At 39.1% G+C, this 21,509-nt stretch overlaps 1 protein-coding gene across 6 annotated transcripts; it reads left to right on the plus strand.

Moving 5' to 3' along the window:
- Nucleotides 1-357: 357 nt before the first annotated feature.
- SMIM8 (small integral membrane protein 8) lies at nt 358-21,143 on the plus strand. Of its 6 annotated transcripts, XM_071218589.1 has the most exons (5): nt 391-455; nt 954-1,052; nt 8,287-8,337; nt 14,556-14,712; nt 20,692-21,143. In XM_071218589.1, the coding sequence occupies exons 4-5, from the start codon at nt 14,578-14,580 to the stop codon at nt 20,848-20,850; spliced, it is 294 nt and encodes a 97-aa protein (XP_071074690.1). In that variant the 5' UTR covers nt 391-455; nt 954-1,052; nt 8,287-8,337; nt 14,556-14,577; the 3' UTR covers nt 20,851-21,143. The 6 variants fall into 6 exon arrangements, with proteins under 6 accessions (XP_004454549.1, XP_071074690.1, XP_058163112.1 ...); XM_058307129.2 differs by lacking the exon at nt 8,287-8,337 and having other exon boundaries at nt 392-455; XM_071218588.1 differs by lacking the exon at nt 954-1,052 and having other exon boundaries at nt 397-455.
- Nucleotides 21,144-21,509: the final 366 nt, after the last annotated feature.

Consider the following 21,509-nt stretch of genomic DNA (forward strand, 5'->3'; position numbering starts at 1 on the left):
GAGAGATATTAACTGTACACGTAAATAACTGTACCCCCCCAATTGGGGTGGGAGACCCTTTCTAAGCCTTTTTCCCCAAATCATATTGCTTTCTACTTCCATTAAATAAACTGACAAGTGTCTAAATATCTCCTTTCCATTTATATAGCACACACGCCCACGAAACTGGAAAGTTATTTGAACCTGGAACACTGAAAACTAAAGTTCAAAAAAAGGAAGAAACGAATAATGCCCCCTACAAACTCCAGCCGGCAGACAGCCGGGGACGCTAGAGAGTGCGATCCGGAGGGAAGCGCTCTGTGGGGGTGGCTGCCGCCTGGAGCCCCATGCGCTGCAGCCTCCGGGCTGTAGGGGCCGCTGCGGCGCGGGACCGGACTGGGCGCGCTCGGCCGCTCTCTCCCGCCGGCGACGTGGCGAGCTGTATCCGACTCCGAGAGGAGGCGACCCGGAGGAAGGTGAGCGGCGGCGGGGTCCTGGTGGCGGGCCCGTGGGCCGGCTGGGAGCCAGGTCATGCCAACCTCACTCTCAAGTTCCGTGGACTCGGCGATCACCCCGAATCCTCACCAGTCCGCGGGCGCCCTAAGCCCGGACCCTAGTCTCGAGAGGCGGTCTCTGGCTCCACTTAGTCCATTTCCCGGACCCTCCCATTCCAGGCGCCGCCACTCCAGATTTATATTACCTAGTACTAAGAATGACCCAGGACACCGACGACCTCTGCTCAGGGCAGAACCCGCCCATTTCCTCGTCAGGGTCTTGGTGGTGTAGTTCAGCAGATCCTTGTGTTTTATAATTGGTTTTATAATTGTTTCCACAAGGGACGCTCCCTTTCCTTCCTGATCGTGCTAACAAGTTATGTTCCCCTACCTGCCAGCTCAAAACAGTGAAACTTAATTGAATGTAGTTACTTTTTCTGGAAGCTTGCAAACGAATCTATGTTTGACTATGCCCTCCAGAGCCTGCGGTAGTGAAGGTACTGCAACGTTGGGGAGAAGCCAAATAGTATACTTCCAGCCCTCATGTTGTTCGCAGCAGCCATTGCTACCTTGCCTTAGGTAATTTGTACAAAACTCTCTCCTTTCTCAGGTACAATAAATTCAAGAGATGCAAAGGCACTTTAAAAATTATATTTTACATTAAAATAAGAACCTACGTGATTACAATGTTATGTTTCTTAAATCTTGTAATAACTGAGAAATGCATATGCTTTACAGATAGAAGAGTGAAGTGGTGTGAGGTGGTAGAAAGGGGGATGACCTGGAAACAGGGAGACCTGTGTTACCCAGCTCTCCCACTGGCAAAGACACAATCTAGATATAGGGTTTTTTTTAAGATTTATTTTTATTTATTTCTCTCCCCTCCCCTTCTCCCCAGTTGTCTGCTCTCTGTGTCCATTGCTGTGTGTTCTTCTGTCCGCTTGCATTCTTGTCAGGTGGCACTCGGAATCTGTGTCTCTTTGTTGGGTCATCTTGCTGCATCAGCTCTCTATGTGGGCACCGCCACTCCTGAGCGGGCTGTGCATTTTTTGCGCGGGGTGGCTCTTCTTGTGGGGCACCCCTATGCAGGGGGCACCCCTGCATGGCAGCACTGTGCATGGCCCAGCTCACCACATGGGTACTGAACCCTGGACCTCCTATATGGTAGGTGGATGCTCTTATCAGTTGAGCCACATCTGTTTCCCTCTAGGTTTCTTTTTGTTAAAAAAAAAAAAGGGGGTTGTACTATTTGACCATCTACCATTTATTATGGACTATATCCTCTCTAACGTTTTATCTCATTTAATCCACACAGTAATTTGATGAATTCATAGTGTTACTCGTTTTTCAAATGTGGCAGCTGAGACTTGGGGTTAAGCACTTACAAAAACACCAGGCTTGTAAGTACCAAAGTTGGAATTTGAGGCTTTGCTAAATTCCTTCTAGCCATGAAGTCCTGTGATTCTTTCAAACTCGTTTATCCTAATTTAAATTACTTGTAAGGTGTTCTACTCTAGACTTCAAGTTATATTTTTTAAAATATTAAGATAGTGTGGTGAGTATGTGAACGTAAAATAACAAGTGCATTTATACTCCCATTAGAATATTTTGTCTGTTTTTTTAAATTCCCTAATTTTAAAAAGAAAGTCTTCAATTATGACTAAAGTTCCTTCTCATTAACATTCTTTGCTTCTGACTGATAATTTTGTTTTATCTTCTGATGATGTGCTTATTTGTAAAAATGTATATCTGAAGATTTTATTTTACCCAAAGTAACTCATGTTCTTTATAACTTAGTCTAATTTTCACATACAATAATATAGTCTTGCAAATGTTATACCAGAAAATTATTTAATATCAGTTGACAAATACATTCTGGATCATCCCTTGAGAAGGCATTTTACTAACAGAGGGCAAATCATTAAAAAGCTTACCTTTCTGACTCCCTGTCCAGGACCTTGTTGTATAGCTTCACAGGTTGTGGGTCAGTCATTTTAGAGAGCACATTCTCATGCCTTGAGGTGTGAATGACCCTGAGGAAGTTGTACAAAGGGGTGGCCTTGCTTTTATCTCTGCTTCTTCCCTTTCCTTTTGTGTGTTTCCTTCACAAGAAGATTGGCAGAAGAAAAAGGTAAAGAATGTTTTACCATTCTGGGACATAAGTGAAATGCAGGTTAGTTTAGATCTTTTTTTATAGGCAGGTATGAAATATTCTACTCTTTAATTTTTAAAAATTAAAAACAAGTTTTTATCATAGCCAGATAAGGGAACAAGAAGTGGGTGATAATGGGAAAATGAAGAGGCAGTACATAAGGCACCTGGACAGATTCCACAGCCAGGTGCAGTCACTCAGGTGCCTGACTTAGTATTTTTAAGAGGCACCCACACAGATCACCAAATTACTTAGCCAGGAGCAGTGCCATACCAAGTTTCCATCTCTTCTAATAGTGTGTGTCGGTGTGTGTGTGCGTTGTTTGATTTCCATTTTAGCACAATAAATGAGTTTTTTCCCTAGCTTTAAAAATAAACATCTTTTGTCAAAACCTATGAAATTGTGCAGTGCAAAGTGTAAACCATAATGTGAACTATAGACCATGATTAGGAGTGATACTTTAAAGTATGTTCATAAATTGTAACAAATGTACCACACTAATGAAGATGTAGTTAGTGGGGAAAAATGGGGGAGGGGGAGGGGTAAGGCATATGGGAATCCTCTATATTTTCAATGCAACATTTATGTAATCTAAAACTTCTTTAAAAATAAAAAGGAAAAGATCTATAAAGTGAGTATAGCTCATATGCAAATAAATAAGAGCTAACTACCTGAAGTTGGGGGTGAGGGGGAGGGAGTGGGAGAGAAAGAACATGTTGGGGAAAGCAATAGAGAGACTTAGTAAATTTTGGGAGAAATGTCTAGATATTTTTATCTTAGGTACAGTTCATTTGAGTGGTAATGTAAGAATAGGTTGTTGCTGTGTTTTGAAGTTATATTCTGCAGCTTTAAAAATTGGTCTTATATTAGTTCTGCATTTGAAAATAGCTAGTGAGCTTTTACTTCTAGGTTAAAAGTTTATTTTTGAAGTTGAGGTTTGTTTTCCCATGAAGTACTGATGGTTTCCACATCTGTAAAGAAATGATTAAGGTTTTGCATTCTACATTCTTTATTTTTTCAACCAACTCTTTTAATTTCTGCTGCAAGCACATGCTTACAGCTGGTGGGCCAGGCATGTGAAGCAATACAGGACAACCTAGTTATTTTTAATTTACAGTTATTTATAACAAATTCTTGGCTACTATGATCCTTTTTGACCTGGGTGGCCTGCATTTTAAAATTTAAAGTATAGGTGATTGTTAAAAATTCTTTATTAGTTTGATAGATGGTGTAAACAAATTTATACAATTTGTGGAGAACTGTTATAATATCGTTAATAACTGTGGCTCATAAAAGAAGCAGCAGCAATAAAATGGACCTTATATTATACCACTTCTAAAAATTGACATGTGACATATAATGGAAAATGTTACACTTTCAGACTTTTCAGGAAGTATCATGAACAGTAGAAATTGTGGTGTATTAAATCTGTAAAAATATACTATAATAGGTAATCCCTTAATTTGCAGGTGCCCTTTCAGTAAACATTTGCAGTGGTTTCTAGTCCAGGTATTCTTTAATTGTCATTTGTTGTTAAAGAGTTTAGCATTAACAGTACATTATTGAGGTGAATGTAGATGTCTGGAAATTGCAGTATAATAATACTACCTGGATTGTTGATTTCTTTGATTTATTACAAAGGAAATGTAGGTTCTCCTGAAGAAAAGAGGAATCTTGCAACTAAAATTAAGCCATTATAATTCATGTTAGCATACTCTTATTATATATGGTTTTTACAAATATATCTCATAAGTTGAATTTCATGACATTCAGCATCACAGCATCCCTTTAATTTTTTTAAAAAAAATATTTATTTCTCTCCCCTTCCCCCCCAACCCCGGTTGTCTGTTCTCTGTGTCTATTTGCTGCGTCTTCTTTGTCTGCTTCTGTTGTTGTCAGCGGTACGGAAATCTGTGTTTCTTTTTGTTGCATCATCTTGCTGTGTCAGCTCTCCATGTGTGCGGCCCCATTCCTGGGCAGGCTGCACTTCCTTTTGTGCTGGGCGGTTCTCCTTACGGGGTGCACTCCTTGCGTGTGGGGCTCCCCTACATGGGGGACACCCCTGTGTGGCATGGCACTCCTTGCGCGCGTCAGCACTGCGCATGGGCCAGCTCCACACGGGTCAAGGAGGCCCAGGGTTTGAACCGTGGACCTCCCATGTGGTAGACGGACGCCCTAACCACTGGGCCAAGTCCACTGCTGCTTTTAATTTTAGTGTGGTGAAATTTCTCTAACAAGCCAGCCTATTTATCTTCCTTATTTTTAAAATATTTATTTATGTTGGGGCCTGTATTAGTAAGCCGAAGGGATGCTGATGCAAAATACCAGAAGTCTGTTGGCTTTTATAAAGGGTATTTATTTGGGGTAGAAGCTTACAATTACAAGGCCCTAAAGAGTCCAAGTCAGGGTACCACAAGAGGTACTTTCTCACCCAAAGTCCATTGTCACGTGTTGAAGCAAGATGACAGGCAACATCTGCAAGGGTTCAACCTTCCTCTTGCCTCTTAAAGCGCCATGGTCACAGTTTCTTCCTGTCTCAGCTATAGGCTGGCATAGGGCTCATCTCTTCCTTTGGGGCTCATATTTTTTCTCCGGGCTCAGCTGCTCTGTTCTCTTCACAAGGTTAGCTATAAGCTATCAGGCAAATGGCTCATCTTCTTGGGGCCACAGGATCCTCTTGTGTCTATGGAGCTCCCTTCCACTGTTTATCTTCTCTGTGTATCCACTTCTCTCTCCTTGATTATCTGTTTATACAGCCCACCAAGGGGGTGGGGACTCAAACTGAGTTGCCCTAAGCCCTAATTGACATGGTCAAATCAAAGCCCTAATTTTAAAAAAATAATAAATTGTATTTTTCTTTTGAAGATACATAAATCACAGAAAATGTTACATTAAAAAATATAAAAGGTTCCCACCTAAACCACTTCCCACCCCTCACTCCTCCCACATCAACAACCTCTTTCATCATTGTGGCCCATTCATTACATTTGGTGAATACATTTTGGAGCACTACTGCACTGCATGGATTATAGTTTACATTGTAGTTTACACTCTCCCCCAGTACATTCAGTGGGTTATGGCAGGATATATAATGTCCTGCATCTGTTCCTGCACCATTATTTAGGACAATTCCAAGTCCCAAAAATGTCCCCATATGTTATCTCTACTTTCCTCTCCCTGCCCTCAGCAACTACCTCGGCCACTTTCTCCAGATCAATGGTGCAGTTTCTTCCATTACTAGTCACTATAGTTCTATAGTAGAATACCAGTAAGTTCACTCTAATCCATATTTTATTCCTCCATCCTGTGGACCCTGGGTTGGTGATATCCACTCCACCTCTATATCGAGAGCGGGCTTAGATCCCACATGGTTGATGGATGTGATTCTCCTGCTTGGAGTGTGGTTCCCTGGTGTGGTGGTTGACTGTCTTCACCTTCCTGTTAGCCAATCTGTGCAAGTCCCAACAAACCGGAGAGTAGGAGCTGCAATTCTGCTGAGGCTCAGGGCCCAGCTAGCCCTAATCTTAACATAATTTAATCAAAGACATCTCAGCTGAATCTAATATATTCAAAGGGTATCACTCCCAGAGGAACAGACCAGTCTACAAACATAACCAAATATATATATATTTATTTTTTATGTGCAGCTATTTTCCAAAACTAGTGAAATGCTGTGTGTGACAGATTCTGGTTTACCTTTGTGTGTTTGCTTTTTTAGACTTTCCTAATAAAAAAAAAAAAACAAAAATTTTTAATTTGACAAACTCTCAAACTTAGAGGACAGTTACCAAAAAAAATAAAACCCCATACAAAGAACTCCAACATATCGCTACCCGCTAGGTACCTGGATCTACCAGTTTTTAACATTTTGCCACGTTTGCTGTATAATTCTGTCAGTCCATCTATCTATCCATCTATCTATTCTCTGAACACTTGAGTGTAGGTTGTATATTATATCATATAACTTATCAGGTATACATCATGCTCCTTGATTATGTAATACTGCCATGTACATTTCTGAAGAACAAGGATATTCATATATGTAGCTACCTTAAGTGTAATTATCAAGTTCAAGAAATTTAACATTGATATAAAGCTTAAAATCTATATTTCAGTTTTTTCATGTCTCAATAATATCTTTTTTTTTGAAGTACCAGGGGCCAGGGAATGAACCAGGGGCCCCATATGTGATAAGCTGTTGCTCAACTACTGAGGTACATTGGCTTCCCTGAGTTGGCTTTTTCATTTGTTTTTGTTTTTTCAGGAGGTGCTGGGAACAGAACCCGGCACCTCCCATGGGGGAGGTGACCGCTCAACAGCTTGAGCCACATCTGTTCCCAATAATATCCTTTGAGCCTTTTCTCCTCCCCTATTAGATCCCATCCAGGATCATGTATTGCGTTTAATTGTCATTGTCTCTTTAATTGCTCTTTGTGTGTGTGTTTGTGTGTGAACATCTATATCTATAACATAAACTTGTCCCATCCCAACTACTTCCAAGCCTACTATTCAGTGGAATTAATCACATTCACAATGTTGCAGTACCCTCACCACCTTCCATTACTAAAATTTTCTCATCTTCCCAAACAGAAACCCTACACCCATTGTGCATTAATTCCCTATTCCCGTACCTTCTCTACCCATGGTAACCTGTCTCTATGAGTTTGCATATTCTCTGATATTTTCTTTGTAGTTAATATGGGAGTTAAGTTTAGCATCCTAAATCTATAACAATATAGTTGCTTTGATACCAGCTTAACTTCAATAATATACATAAACTGTTTCTATAACCCTCTATTTCCCCTGCTTTTGTGTAGTTCTATCACAAATTACATGTTTTTACATTGAGTACAAAACCACTGATTTCTCTGACATATTATGCATATTCCTTTTAGATCCTGTAGCAAGTAAAAAGTGGAGTTACAAACCAAAGATAAAATAGTACTTGCATTTCTGTTTACCCATATCTGTTATCCTTACAAGAGATTATCATTTCTTTACATGGCTTTGATCTGTTGTCTGTTGTCCTTTCCTTTCAACCTGCATTACTCTTTTGAGCATCTCTTGTAGAGCCAGTCTAGTGGTAACAAACTTCTTTAGCTTTTGTTTATCTGGGAATGTCTTAATCTCTCCCTATTTTTTTTTTTTTAATAATGCCAGTTTCATTTTTAAAGATACATAGATTACATAAATGTTACATAATTACATAAAAAATATACGGGATTCCCACATGCCCCACTCCCCACACCTCCTACATTTTCGCACATTAACAACATCCTTCATTAGTGTGGTACATTCAGTGCAATTGATGAGCACGTTTGGGAGCATTGCCAGTAAGCATGGATTATAGTTTACATTGTAGTTTACATACTCTCACACAATTCTGTAGGTTATGGCAAGATATATAATGGCCCATATCTGTCGTGACAGTGTCATTCAGGCTGATTCCCAATTCCCAAAAATGCCCCCATATTACACCTGTTATTCTCTCTCTCTGCCTTCAAACCTCCACTGGCCACAGCCTCCACATCAATGATATAATTTCTTCCATTGGTAGGATCACAGTAAGTTTATAGTGGAATATAATTTCCCAATCTTGGAGGATTCTGGCATGGTGATGTCCACTCCACCTCTAATTGAGAGGGGTCTTTGTTCCCATAGGACCTATGGATGGGACTCTTGCTTGCAGTTGCAGACTCTCTCAGTTCCTCGGTATGTTGTTTGTCCATCATCACTTCCATGTTAGTTGTCCTGGGTGAGACTAATGAACTGGTGAGTAGGTGTTGCAACTCTGATGAGATTCAGGGCCCAGCTGGCACACGGACAGCCCAAAGATTCAAGTCTCTTGGACATACAGTTACCAACTCTAGTACTAATTATAGGTTCAAATAGAAGGGACAGTAGAATCCTATGTAGGGAAACCACAACTGAGTCCAACTCTGTCACACTGGGGAGCATAAATTCCAAAGTAGGGCCCACTGGCAAGGCACCAAACTCCTGGGCTATCTGCCCTGATTATAGTGTCTGGATATCTCTGGGGCCCTCAGGAGCCCCGCCAATTAGGATAGTATATGCTTTGGCAGTCAGTGAGATCCTGCTGAGATGTGCATAAGCATAACCGCTGGAATGACCTCCCGACTCACTTTGAAGTTTCTTAGCCATATAAACTCATTTGTCTTACCTTTTCCCCCTTTGGGTCAAGGTCTTTTTCCAGTTGCTTTGTTGGTTGGTGCTTGGTAGTAATCCCTTGGTGCCAGGGAGGCTTATCCTGGGGAGTCATGCCTCATGCTTTGGGGAAGTTATTCACTTACATGCTGCGTTCAGGTTAGAAAGAGGCCACATTTGAGCAGCAAGGAGATAACTCTTAGGCATACTATAATACTAGGCTAAGTTTCAATTTCAGGAGTAAGGATTCATAAGCATAATCATCAATATCAAGGACCCATCAATGGACATCCTCCTTTGCTAGTCATTGCCTCTGTATTTGGGGATTCTTGCTGTTCCATTAGACAATGTGGCAAAGCTCCCCAGGATTGGAATTTGATATTCTTTCAGTTATTGTGTGAATCTCCAGTGACCATGACAATGCCTCATGAACATCTGAACACATTTATATGCCTTATGTATATGCCCAAGTGAACTTCTTCCCAATTATCCCCCATCACTGACACACTGCACCAATGATTCTTCCCTGCCCACAGTTGTAACCCTTCCATGATCCAAAACGTCTTAAAAAATGAAACCAATAAATTAGCCAAATATAATTAATGAGAAAATGAAATAATGATAGTATTAAAAATAAGAAAATACAAAAAAATTTAAAAATAAAAAATTGGGATAATAAAAGATAATGAAAAAATATTTAAAAAATGTTTTTGACATTTTGGCTTCTCCATCATCTGTCATTTTTGAAAAGTTTTGCCAGATATAGAATCCTTGGTTGGCAATTTTTTGCTTTCAGCACTTTATGTCATCCCACTGCCTTTTTGCCTTCATGGTTTTTGAGGAGAAATTGACCCTTAATCTTATTGAGGCTTTCTTACATGTGACATGTTGCTTCTGTCTTGCAGGTTTCAGAATTCTATATTTTTGCATTCAACATTTTAACTATAATATGCTGTGGAATGAATCTATTTGGGTTTATCCTGTGTAGTTTGTTGAACAACATGTATATATTCATGTCTTTCATTAAATTTGGGTGATTTTCAGCCATTATTTCTTTGAATATTCTCTCTGCCCCTTTTTCTCTTCTCTTTCTGAAACTCCCATAATATGTCTGTTGATACACTTGATGGTGTTCCACAGGTTTCTCAAGTTCTGTTCACTTTTCTTCATTCTTTCTGCTCCTCAGACAAAATTATTTCAATTGTCCTATCTTCAAATTCATTTATTCTTTCTTCTGCCAGTTCCAGTGTGCTCTTGTACCCCTCTATGGAATTGTAAATTACTGTTACTCTGGACTTGAGCTTTGTTTGGTTTCTTTTCATAATTTTCATCTCTCTATTGATAGTCTCTTTGTGCTAATCTTTTGTTTTCTTAATTTCCTTTAGTTCTTTGTCCATGTTTTCCTTTAGCTCTTTGAGCTTTTTTTGGACCATTTTTTAAAAGTCCTTGTCTGGTGTGTCCCAGGTCTGATACTCCTCAATAATGATTTCTAATGCTTTATTCTCCTTTGCCTGGGCCATCACTTCCTGTTTTTTTGTATGTTTTTTAATCTTTTTTGAAAACTGTACATTTTGTTATTTTAATGTGTTATTGCTGGAATTTTGATTCTGAGGTATTGGTACCTTAAGCTTCTATCTGCTAGAGTTATAACAGAACATTCCTTGAATATCAGGAACTAACAACAACAAAAGGAGTAAAAGAAAACACCTTTCCCAGTCTTTGGAGATTGACCTGTAGGAGTGCTCTCCTTCAGGGCTTATCCACACCATAAATTTAGAGAATAGCTTCCAGCCAAAGGGTAGGGACTGCACTGGTCCTTTTTGTGCACGTGTCTTGTCTTGGGCATGTGTATGTGGCCCTAGGAATTCCGATTTACATGAATACAAATATCCCCTCTTCCCTGGGAAATGGTTTGCTCTCAGTGCCAGACACTGCTGTATTTGTCCTACAGCCAAAATCCCTTGCTTCAGGGAGCAGCAACTTCTGCTCTCTCAAAATGTTCTCTTGGAGAGCTCTGTGAGGTGCTTTATACATGCAGGGCATTTTCTGGGATGGGGAGCTGCAACAAAATGTCTTGGTTCAGTAACTCAGCTGCCACCAGAGAGATTAGACTGGACATACATGCTCCTAGTACCTGCATGAGGATTACTCTGCTCCCTTCAGAACCAGGACCAGGAACCTGCACTGGGAGCCCAGCCCACCAGCTCCTCCCTGAGCTGGTGAGGAGACGGGAGTGGTCAGCCAAGATGCCATGAGATTCTACTGCATTTAAGTAGCTTTTTTTTTTATTTGGTGTTCACCCTGTTTATTTAAGCCTTTAACTGTTTTCTGGAGTTTTGAAAAAAGTTGTTTCTGCCAGTTCTTGCTGGTTGTTCAAAGCTTCTGTGAAAGAAAAGAGTCCTGAAGCATCTTACTCCACCATCTCTATTGGGTCAGGCCCCAGAATCCCTTCCTAGTATTTTTTTTTGCAAATGCCTTAGTTTCAATTAATGGAACACTTCAAGGTTTTAGTTCAGTACTAACAACATGGCCATGTAAACATTTCCTGCCTAGCCTTTTATTACCATAGCTTACTTATAGGTAATACTGCTTTCACTTTAATGATTGCTTATTTTTGAATTTTCTGTTCCACATATTCACATTCAAGCAAGTTATTAGCACAAGGCCTAGGCACCTGGGGGTCAACACCTATTATTTAAAGTATTAACTATATTTGTACATTCCATTCATCGCACCATCATGGCTTAGAGGGGATTAAATGCCAGAAGTTTTCATTAGAAGAAAAAATGAAAGTGGTAGAAGCAGTAGATTCTGGCTGCACGAAAGGAGAAATAGCAAAGGTATCTGGTATCACTCTCTACATTGTCCATATTTTTGAAGGATCAAGGCAAAATTGAAGAGAATGTTAAAAAAGGAGATCCTGGGATTAAAGCGGAGGCAAATGGAGGTGTCCTATTTAGTGATGTTGACAACAGCTGTTTTTATATGGTATCGAGAGGTTCCTGCAAGAAATGAGCATGTTAATTGGGCTACTTGTTCAGCGGAAAGCATTGCATTTTGCCAACCTTTTTGGTCATGATGAGTTTTAAGCAGATGTGGACTGGCTAGCCTGATTTTGGGCACAGTATGGAATTATTTCAAAAGTTGCCTGTAGTGAGGAAAACATTTTCAAACGAGAAATTAGTGGCTTGTGCACAGGAGAAATAAAAACAAACTAATTGCTGGCTAAAACTTCAATGATGGTTTTAGTACTGATGAACCGGATATGTTTTAGTTGTTACCTCATCATATGCTTTATGCCAAGGTGGTCTTTGCCAAGGAGGTGAATTTTGACAGCTCTATTCTGCTATAATATATCCAGGGTGGAAAGATGAGACCACCTGTCATTGGCAAATCAGCTCATCCCTAGTATTTCAGAAACTTTGATTTGCTCCACCATGATTACCAAGCCAATATACATGTGTGACAAGAGTTATTTAATGAAGGGCTGAGAAACGTTGACAAGAGAGTGAAAGCAGCAAAATACAATGCCCTTTTGCTGACAAACAGTTCCTCTGCCCACAACACATTCCTATACTTGGGTCATATATGTGTTGAGTTTCTCCCATTAAACTACACGCCTTTCTGCAGCCATTAGATTGGGATATAATTCACATAGTCAAAAATCACTACCAAAGCCAGTTGCTAAAGCAACTCTTTCTCAGTTTAGATGATGAAGAGAAAACAGAAAAACTACATGAAGAAAGCCATCACCATGATTTTTGAGGTCTGGTGAAGTCATGTACAATAGTGAAATGTTGGCAGAAAACAGCCACGGTTCCTGTGGAAGCCCCAAGTTTGACCTGGAAGAAGACTGCAAGCTAACGTGGTATTTGCACCAAACCGACCTTCAATCACTACTGTCTCAAACCAGTTGGATTTTGATCTTTACCTTTGTGGCTACCCATAATTTAAATATTTCTCAAGAATTAGAGAACTGTGGAATTGCTACAGAAGTGCCAACTGATGTCAAAATATAACAAAGTGACGATGATGATAGCAATGACAGTGATAACCATAGCATCTATTGGGAAGAAGTGATAACCAACAGTGACCATTTCAGAAGTCCTTGCAGGCATAAAAAGCACCTGGAGATTCCTTTTCACTCAAGCATATGTTCCTGTCAAGATACTTGTACAATTAAGTGGCATAGATGGATATATAGTGACTACTTCAACACATTTTTTGAAAAACTTATCTAGTCGTCTCCATATATAATGAAATACAAAAATATTGTTTTTACAAAGTCTGTAAAATAGAGTATCTAATGAATAAAGAATATTATAAGCAACAGCTCAATGAGAAATTTCTGACAATATTTATATATGAACATTTGACTCTTATTTTATAGCATTTATTGAACAAGAGAGTTGTTGCCTTTCTCCAAAGAATTTTATTATATTGTCATTAATTTTGGCCTGTAGCAGTTTGGTATTATTGATGAATTCCAAAAAGAAATATTGGATTATGTTTGTAAACTGATCTTTTCCTCTGGGCATATTAGATTATATTGGATTCAAAGGTTTAGCTGATTAAGTAATCAGGTAAGCCTCTTATGCCAGTAGGACATTGAGTCCCCACCTTTGGTGGGTAGGTACTCACAGATAAAAGACGTGGCAAAGGATAGAGTTGGAATGTATTTAATGTTGGAGTTTGATTCTGAAGCTGGAGCCCTGGGAAGAGAGGAACCCTGAGCCCAGGAAGAAGCAAGCCCTGGAAAGAGAGGAACCCTGAACCCAGAGAGAAGTAAGACCCTGGATGGGAAGAACCCAGGAAGCCTGAACCCTCACAGAGGTTGGAAGCCATCTTGCCCCAGCAGGTGAAAATAGACTTTGGTGAGGGAAGTAACTTATGCTTTATGGCCTGGTATCTGTAAGCGCCTACCCCAAATAAATACCCTTTAAAAAAGCCAACCACTTTCTGGTATTTTGCATCAGCACCCCTTTGACTGACTAATACACAGCCTTTGGAAGGTTTCTTTTTCTACCTCCACGTCCCTACACCTAGTAGTAGGTAACAGGAATTATAAGAATAAGCATTTGCCTAATAGTCCCAGAAAAGAAAAATGTTCCCCAAATGTTGACAATCCAGGTAGAAAACCTGGAAGACCACAGACGCACTTAAATTTAATAGCAAAAAAAAAAAAAAAAAAAAGTTTTAGCAGAGAAAAAAAGAAAAAAGGTATTCAAATTGATAAGAAAGAAGAGCATGCCCCTCCTGGAGAGTTGCTAACCGTCTAGGGGTGAGCCAATGAAGGAAAATAGAGGGTGATGAAGGGGAATTAGCCAAAGGCAGTGAAGTTGTAGGAGAAGATATTGAACAAAGGAATATCTCAGATTGGTGTTTGGGGAGGACTGCTGAAGGTGTGGAAGGAACTAAAGGGTGTGGATAACTGTACTCATACCCCTATTGTAAAACAGGATATACTGTGACTCAGAGCAGCAAACAATTCTGCAGACTTCTGTAGAAGTAGGAAAACAACTTTTGTTCACCTCACTGGTTTGTTTTAAGAGGTGAAAAATAAAATAATGAACATTTTACCAAACAAAACCATAAAGTACCATTTACAAAGTTTGCATTATACAAAGTAATAAAATAAGTGACACTTATTTTTGGTATATATCACTAGATTTTAAAAATGAACAAATGTAAGAGTTAGAGTTTTTAAAGAGGTTTATCAAAGAAGCACCATTATGAAGGAGAAAATGTCTTTATTTTGCTTTTAGGTAATAATCATCATTAATCAAGATGTCATCAGCACGTGAGCCCACAACCTTTAAAAATGAACCACCCAAAGAGAAAGACTTTCAAAACCACGGCCTCAGAGGAGTTCGCACAACAACTTTATTTCGAGCTGTGAATCCAGAGCTTTTCATTAAACCTGTAAGAAATATGTCCAGAATAAGACTTTATGTTTTATCTAACTAGGCTATCAGATATAGAAAGTTTTTCTTTTCCTGTAAGATTTGATTTTCTCATGTAAATTTATGTTGATTAATAAGACCTCTCAATGAAAGCATGTGGAAGGAAAATCTTAAATGCTGTTTTACTAAATACAAAACTAAGTATTTTTATAGAGAATTATAATGGAAAATGGTTGTACTTTAATGGATCAATTCTTCAAGCTATTTAAAATGCCATTTTAATAATTACATTAATTTGAAGGGATTTATTATTGTTTGATTAGGTACTATTAGATAAATAAGACCTTCCATTGAAACAATGAAAATAAAGTGAAAATTTGAGCATTCTTACAGACTGCAATTCCAGCCTTTTTATTTTATTTTACTTTTTAAATATGTTTTTTATTTATTTTTTAAAAATACATCTATCACACAAAATGTTACACTTAAAAAATATAGGAGATTCCCATATACCCCACTCCCCACACCCCTACCCAGCCTTTTTCAGTAACATTTTTATCCAAGAGAGATTACGAACATTTTGTGAAAAATTCCAAAACACATTTGTATGCTGCTAAGGAGATAGCATTTATACTCGTGTTGCAAATTAGTGAGTGTTTTTAATTTGATGGAGTTTATTTTTAAATAGATATAAATTTAATTTTTAAATACATGTAGGTGAAATCAATTTATAAAGTATAAAAATATAAGTGTGTTGAACTTTGATTAGAATTTTATTAACATTGTTGCTATTGTAAACTGTTGCAAAGTTAAATAGGTCAACATAATCAAATCATTAAATCAAGGTAAAATGTCTTAAAAACATTGAACTAATATCTTTTAATTGCTAAAAGTATTTCAAGGATTACAAATTTAAGCTGCTCTGAACTCATGGACTTTCTTAGATGTCAAACCAAGTGTAAAATGTTTGACTGTTATTCTTTTGATAAGATTAAATTTTGAAATAGTACTCCTGCTGGACTGTTTGACAAGTGAAAATACTAATTGAATAGAGGAAAAACTGAAATTATTGTTATGCATTCATACTTCCCTAATAAAGTCCGGCTTGTTTAGTGTGAAAATGCAAAAAAGAGGGTCTAACAGTGTCAGGTGTCACAAAGTATAATATTTTGTAAAAACAGTCTTATATGTGCAATATTACCCATATTCCTTATTGGCATAAGGAGAGACATATAGACCAATGGAATCGAATTGAAAGCTCTGATATAGAACCTCACATATACAACCACATAATATTCGATAAAGCCACCAAACCCTCTCAACTGGGAGAGAGTGGCCTATTCAACAAATGGTGTCTGGAGAACTGGATAGCCATATGTAGAAGAATGAAAGAGGATTACCATCTCACACCTTATACAAAGATCAACTCAAGATGGATCAAAGACCTAAATATAAAAGCCAAGACCATAAAAACCTTAGAAAGCAGTGTAGGGAAACATCTACAGGACCTTGTAATAGGTAATGGATTTATGAATATCTCACCAAAAGCACGAGCAGCAAAAGAACTAATAGATAAATGGGACTTCCTCAAAATTAAAGCCTTCTGCACCTCAAAGGAGTTTGTCAAGAAAGTAAAAAGGGAGCCCACACAGTGGGAGAAAATATTTGGCAATCATATATCTGATAAGAAACTTATAACTTGCATATATAAAGAACTCCTACATCTTGAAAATAAAAAGATAAACAATCCATTTAAAAAATGGGAAAAAGACTTAAACAGACACTTCTCCGAAGAAGAAATACAAATGGCAAGAAAGCACATGAAAAAATGTTCCAAATCTCTAGCTATCAGGGAAATGCAAATCAAAACCACAATGAGATACCATCTTACACCCATAAGATTGGCAGCTATGAAAAAAACAGAAGAATACAAGTGCTGGAGAGGATGTGAAGGAAGGGGAACACTCATCCACTGCTGGTGGGAATGCAGAAGGATCCAACCATTCTGGAGGACAGTATGGCGGTTTCTCAAAAAACTAGCCATAGATTTGCCATATGACCCAGCAATACCACTGCTGGGAATATACCCAGCAGAACTGAAAACAAGAACACAAACCAATATATGTACACCAATGTTCATAGCAGCATTGTTCACTATTGCCAAAAGTTGGAATCAACCCAAATGCCCATCAACAGACGAGTGGATCAATAAAATGTGGTATATACACACAATGGAATACTACTCGGCTGTAAGAACAAACACACTACAAACACATGTGATAACATGGATGAATCTTGAGAACCTTATGTTGAGTGAAGCAACCCAGACATTGAAGGACAAATACTACATGACCTCAATGATATGAAATAAACAAGCTGCCCTAGATAGCAAGAGACTGAACGATAGACTTGCAGGAAATCGGAGGGTGGAGGAAGGATATGAGCCGATGTCTGCAGGGGTGGAATTTAAGACGAGATGGTGGTAAGTATGAACACAAAGAAGAGATAAAAGGGGGGCAAGGGGTTGCCTTTGCTTGGGGCTTTGCGGGTTTGAGGGTGGCTGGGGAGGGACGGGTGGGTAACGTTGCCCAAAAGTGGGGGGAGGGAGGGGTAGCATACGAACCAGGAGAGGGTCAGGTGTTGGTGGAGAGTAAAATGCTGAGAAAATCATATCAAAATATAATAAAGAGGGTTACCTGTTTAGAATGCTCGGAGGGGAGGGTCTGATGCAGGACGGGCTCCTGGGGAATGTCTAAATGCTCATTCTGCCAGAGTGGGTGACACCATGGGGTAAAAACCCAAGAAGTGAGAGTGGGGGTGGACCCACATCCTGGGGAGGACTAATGCCATCCAATAGAGGGAACTGTATCCCTCGAGAGAAAGGGTGGCTCCCAGGGCATTGGGGCAGTTGAGCAAGTTAGGCCCTGAACACTATTCCATCTATCTCTGGAAGTGGCTCCTCAGGAAACGGAGGTTGGCTATCACTGAGGGCACCAAGGTGGAAGGGAAAATGGACGTTAAATGTGTGGAACCAAAGTAAATGGGGGGTAAGAGAGGAGTTTCTTGAGAGTACACAAGGATGGATATAAAACATGTAATATTACACCATAACATATAGGAGATGACAGACTGATAATGTAAACCATAATGTAAAACATAGGATAACTAAAAATGTAAAGAACTGTGTATCCTAAAGTATGCACCATAATGTAAACACAGATGTCACCTTGTTAGAAAGCTAATGTCTCAGACTCTGTACATCACTTTAAGTAAATATGATATGAATAGGGCGTAAGAGTATCACTGTGGAAGGGAAAAGGTTTTCTGGTGGATGTGTGGGAGTGCTGTATATTATATATATACATTGCTGTGGTCTAGGACTCCTGTGAAGAAAAGCTGAATAATTAGGGGGGGGGGAAAAAAAAAAAAAAAAGAAAAAAATAGGATGTGGAATTTTTTCAAGTCAACATTCTTTATCTAAGTTCTTTATCTAACTTTATCCAAGTTCTTTATCTATCCTTTAAACTCATCGCTATATGCCATTCCCTAGTAAGGGACCATGACATTATATTGGGCTTCAAATTTCGGGGAGTTCTGGATCACAGAGTGTTTTAACAATGGCAATGGAGGGATACTGGTATGGGATACCAGTGACAGATGATATATGACTGACAGGGAGCTGTACAGAACATATGTCCAGGGTGCATGGTAATGTTTGGATATACTCATAGTGGCAACAATTAAAAACCACAGTAGGGGGGGTACTGGGTTCCTGGCCAGTGGTGCTCTGTCGTGGTCCCTAGGGGAGCAGCGACAGTCTCCCAGGTACAGTGGTGGGGACCGGGAGGGAGTGAGGGTTCAACAGTGAGCCCCTGATACTAATGACTATGCTTGTGAGCTGATAAACCCAAAATAATAACAAGGCCTAGAGCAACTTTGTGCCTGGGAATTTCCTTCTGTCAGCCTTCATGTTACTCAAATGTGGCCAGTCTCGAAGCCAAACTCAGCATGTAAATGCAATGCCTTCCCCCCAGCGTGGGACATGACACCCGGGGATGAGCCTCCCTGGCAACGAGGGACCACTATCAACTACCAACTGATGATGCAACTGGAAAATGACCTTATACGGAAGGTTCAATGCGGATCAGCAGAATATCCATGTCTACATAAAATACCATGACTTTAAAATGCTGTTTGACCTAAAGTAAGGGGGAAATGGAAAGGAGAAATGAGTTTATATGGCTACGAGTTTCTAAAAAAGAGTCTGGAGGCTGGCAGAAGGTTTGCCCTCATGCACAACTGAGCAGAGTCAGAGAGACAGATAAAGCAGATACAACCCCCAGATATTGGTTCCTTTGAGGGCTAAAGAGACCCATGGGAGTTATGGTCATGGCCGATGGGGTTAACTACCAGGGCAGATGGCCCCTCTTTGGAAATGGTGTTTATGTGTGATGAATCTGGACTCAGATGGGATCTCCCTTCATAAGACTTTCATGCTAATGTGCTGGAGGTGCAGTTAATGTTGGGGTTTAAGATATATTTAGGGGATTTGAATCTCTGGACTGACAATGTGATAGCCAGATCCTGAGCCTCAACAGACTCCAGCACCTACAATCTGATTTATTGGACTTACCACACTCAGCTAAGATGGAGGTGAAGAAGGACAACCACCACACCATGGAGCCTAGAGTGATTACAACTGAAAATGGGAGGATTGCATCCAGCATCCAGGTGGAATCTGAGCCTCCTCTTGACATAAAGGTGCAATGGACACAACCAATCCAGTGTCCACATAGAAGAGGTGGCATTGGATTGGGAAAAGTGGACATAATGGACAAAGGGTAGGGGGAAAGGCAGGAAGAGATGAGAGGTGGAGGTGTCTTCGGGACATGGAGCTGCCCTGAATGGTGCTTCAGAGGTAATCACCGGACATTGTAAATCCTCACAGGGCCTACATGATGGAATAGAGGAGAGTATGGGCCATGATGTGAACCAATGTATATGAGGTGCAGAGGTGCCCAAAGATGTACTTACCAAATCCAATGGATGTGTCATGATGATGGGAACGAGTGTTGTTGGGGGGGGGGGAGAGGGGGGGTGGGGGGGTGGGGTTGAATGGGACCTCACATATATATTTTTAATGTAATATTATTACAAAGTCAATAAAAAATAAAAAAATTTAAAAAAAAAATATTACCCATATTCTTATTTCACATGAGGTTTCACTATGTTATACAGTCCCATGTTACTTTTTTTTTTTTAGCACAAAGTATAATAGACAACACAAAACAGTTCTCGGGAGTTGTAAACATCTTTCTTGTATTTAAAAACTTTTTTAAAAAATTTCAAAGCTACATCATTTTGCTTCTTAGGGTCTTGGACTTTCCAGCAATAAACCACAATTATTAGGATACCATAACGTCTGTTGCAATCACTGTACATTTCTTGAGGTAACAGAGCACAGTTCCTTGATAAGAGTCACATGTGGCCATCATTGTTCTCCTTAATGTATGTTGTGAAAGGCGTTTTATTGTTATCCATGACTTGGGAGAGAAGGATAGCATATATATATATATATATATATATCATTCTTCACTCCCTAAATAAAATGAACTAATTTGAAGTTTGCAAATAGCAATTTCACCACATTACACAAATGACACTGAATATTCTGAGCCTCCACAATTCTCATTCCCCCGACTCCTCTCCCAGTTGTCACCTTCCTCACCTTCCTGAGGGTGGAGGTCTGAGATATCTAGGCTGTAGATGGGAAGAAGACTGGAAAAGAAGCTGCAAGAATGTTCTAGAATCTCTAAATAATCAGGAGTTGAGTTCATTGAATAAGGAATTGGTTAAATGATTATAATGGAAAATAATGCCATAGGAATGCCAGTGTGGTAATAAAGACTTGGCATGTCAAGAGAAAGTGCAAACAATAATTAGGTCTCCTTAAATTATTAGTGTTAATGAAACTTTATAATTCTTTTTTCTTTGACAGAACAAACCTGTAATGGCTTTTGGATTGATAACCCTTTCACTTTGTGTGGCTTATATTGGTTATCTACATGCAACACAAGAGAATAAAAAGAACCTCTATGAAGCTATTGATAGTGAAGGACACAGTTACATGAGGAGGAAAACATCTAAGTGGGACTAATAGTGCTGGTTATTGAAGATGCAGCATTAATAAGGGCTCGGAAATCTTCAAGTGAAAGACTTCATGAGTGCACAGTATCATGCTTGTTATAGAATATATTATTGAGGAAAGAAGACAGCATTTCCAACCAGACCACTGTATTAAATTTTGTCCTTTCAAAGCTGTAGCCATTATCTCATTTTCTTCCGGAGTAAGAGTTTCTCAGTATTTTTCTTTTATTAAATCCTCTTACAAAAATGCCATGAGAATGAATTGTTTTTTCTCAAATAATAAAGTGCTGTATAAGAAAAGTATCCAGTGCTCTTAAATTTGCATGGTGTTCCCAGTACTCTAAAGTGAATTGTGTATTAGAAGCTGTTTTGAGGGTTTATTTTTGTTTTGCTGTTTGCAAAAGAAATGTTCATTTTCTTCCTGGCATAGAGCCACTATTTGTGAAGAAAAGGAAATGGTAATTTTAAAGCCTGCAGTCTGCATTAGGTGTAAGAAATGAAAACTGAGTTAACTCTGACAAATATATTTTACAGAGTCACAGATGGTTTGTATATTTTGTTTTTCCATTTCAGCCATTTTTGGACCAGAATTTTATTTTAATTGAAAAAAATTCCCCACTCACCTACTAAAATAAAGATTAAAAAAGAGAATAACCCAAAGTAATAGGG

This window comes from Dasypus novemcinctus, chromosome 11 (assembly GCF_030445035.2).
Source record: "Dasypus novemcinctus isolate mDasNov1 chromosome 11, mDasNov1.1.hap2, whole genome shotgun sequence".
NCBI classification, from domain to species: domain Eukaryota; kingdom Metazoa; phylum Chordata; class Mammalia; order Cingulata; family Dasypodidae; genus Dasypus; species Dasypus novemcinctus.

What these genes read in the sequence shown, in the direction of transcription:
- SMIM8 (XM_004454492.4), top strand. Translation starts at nt 14,578, where the DNA reads ATGTCATCAGCACGTGAGCCCACAACCTTTAAAAATGAACCACCCAAA. An exon ending in CAGAGCTTTTCATTAAACCT is followed by an intron (nt 14,713 to 20,691) that starts GTAAGAAATATG and finishes TTTCTTTGACAG; the next exon opens with AACAAACCTGTAATGGCTTT.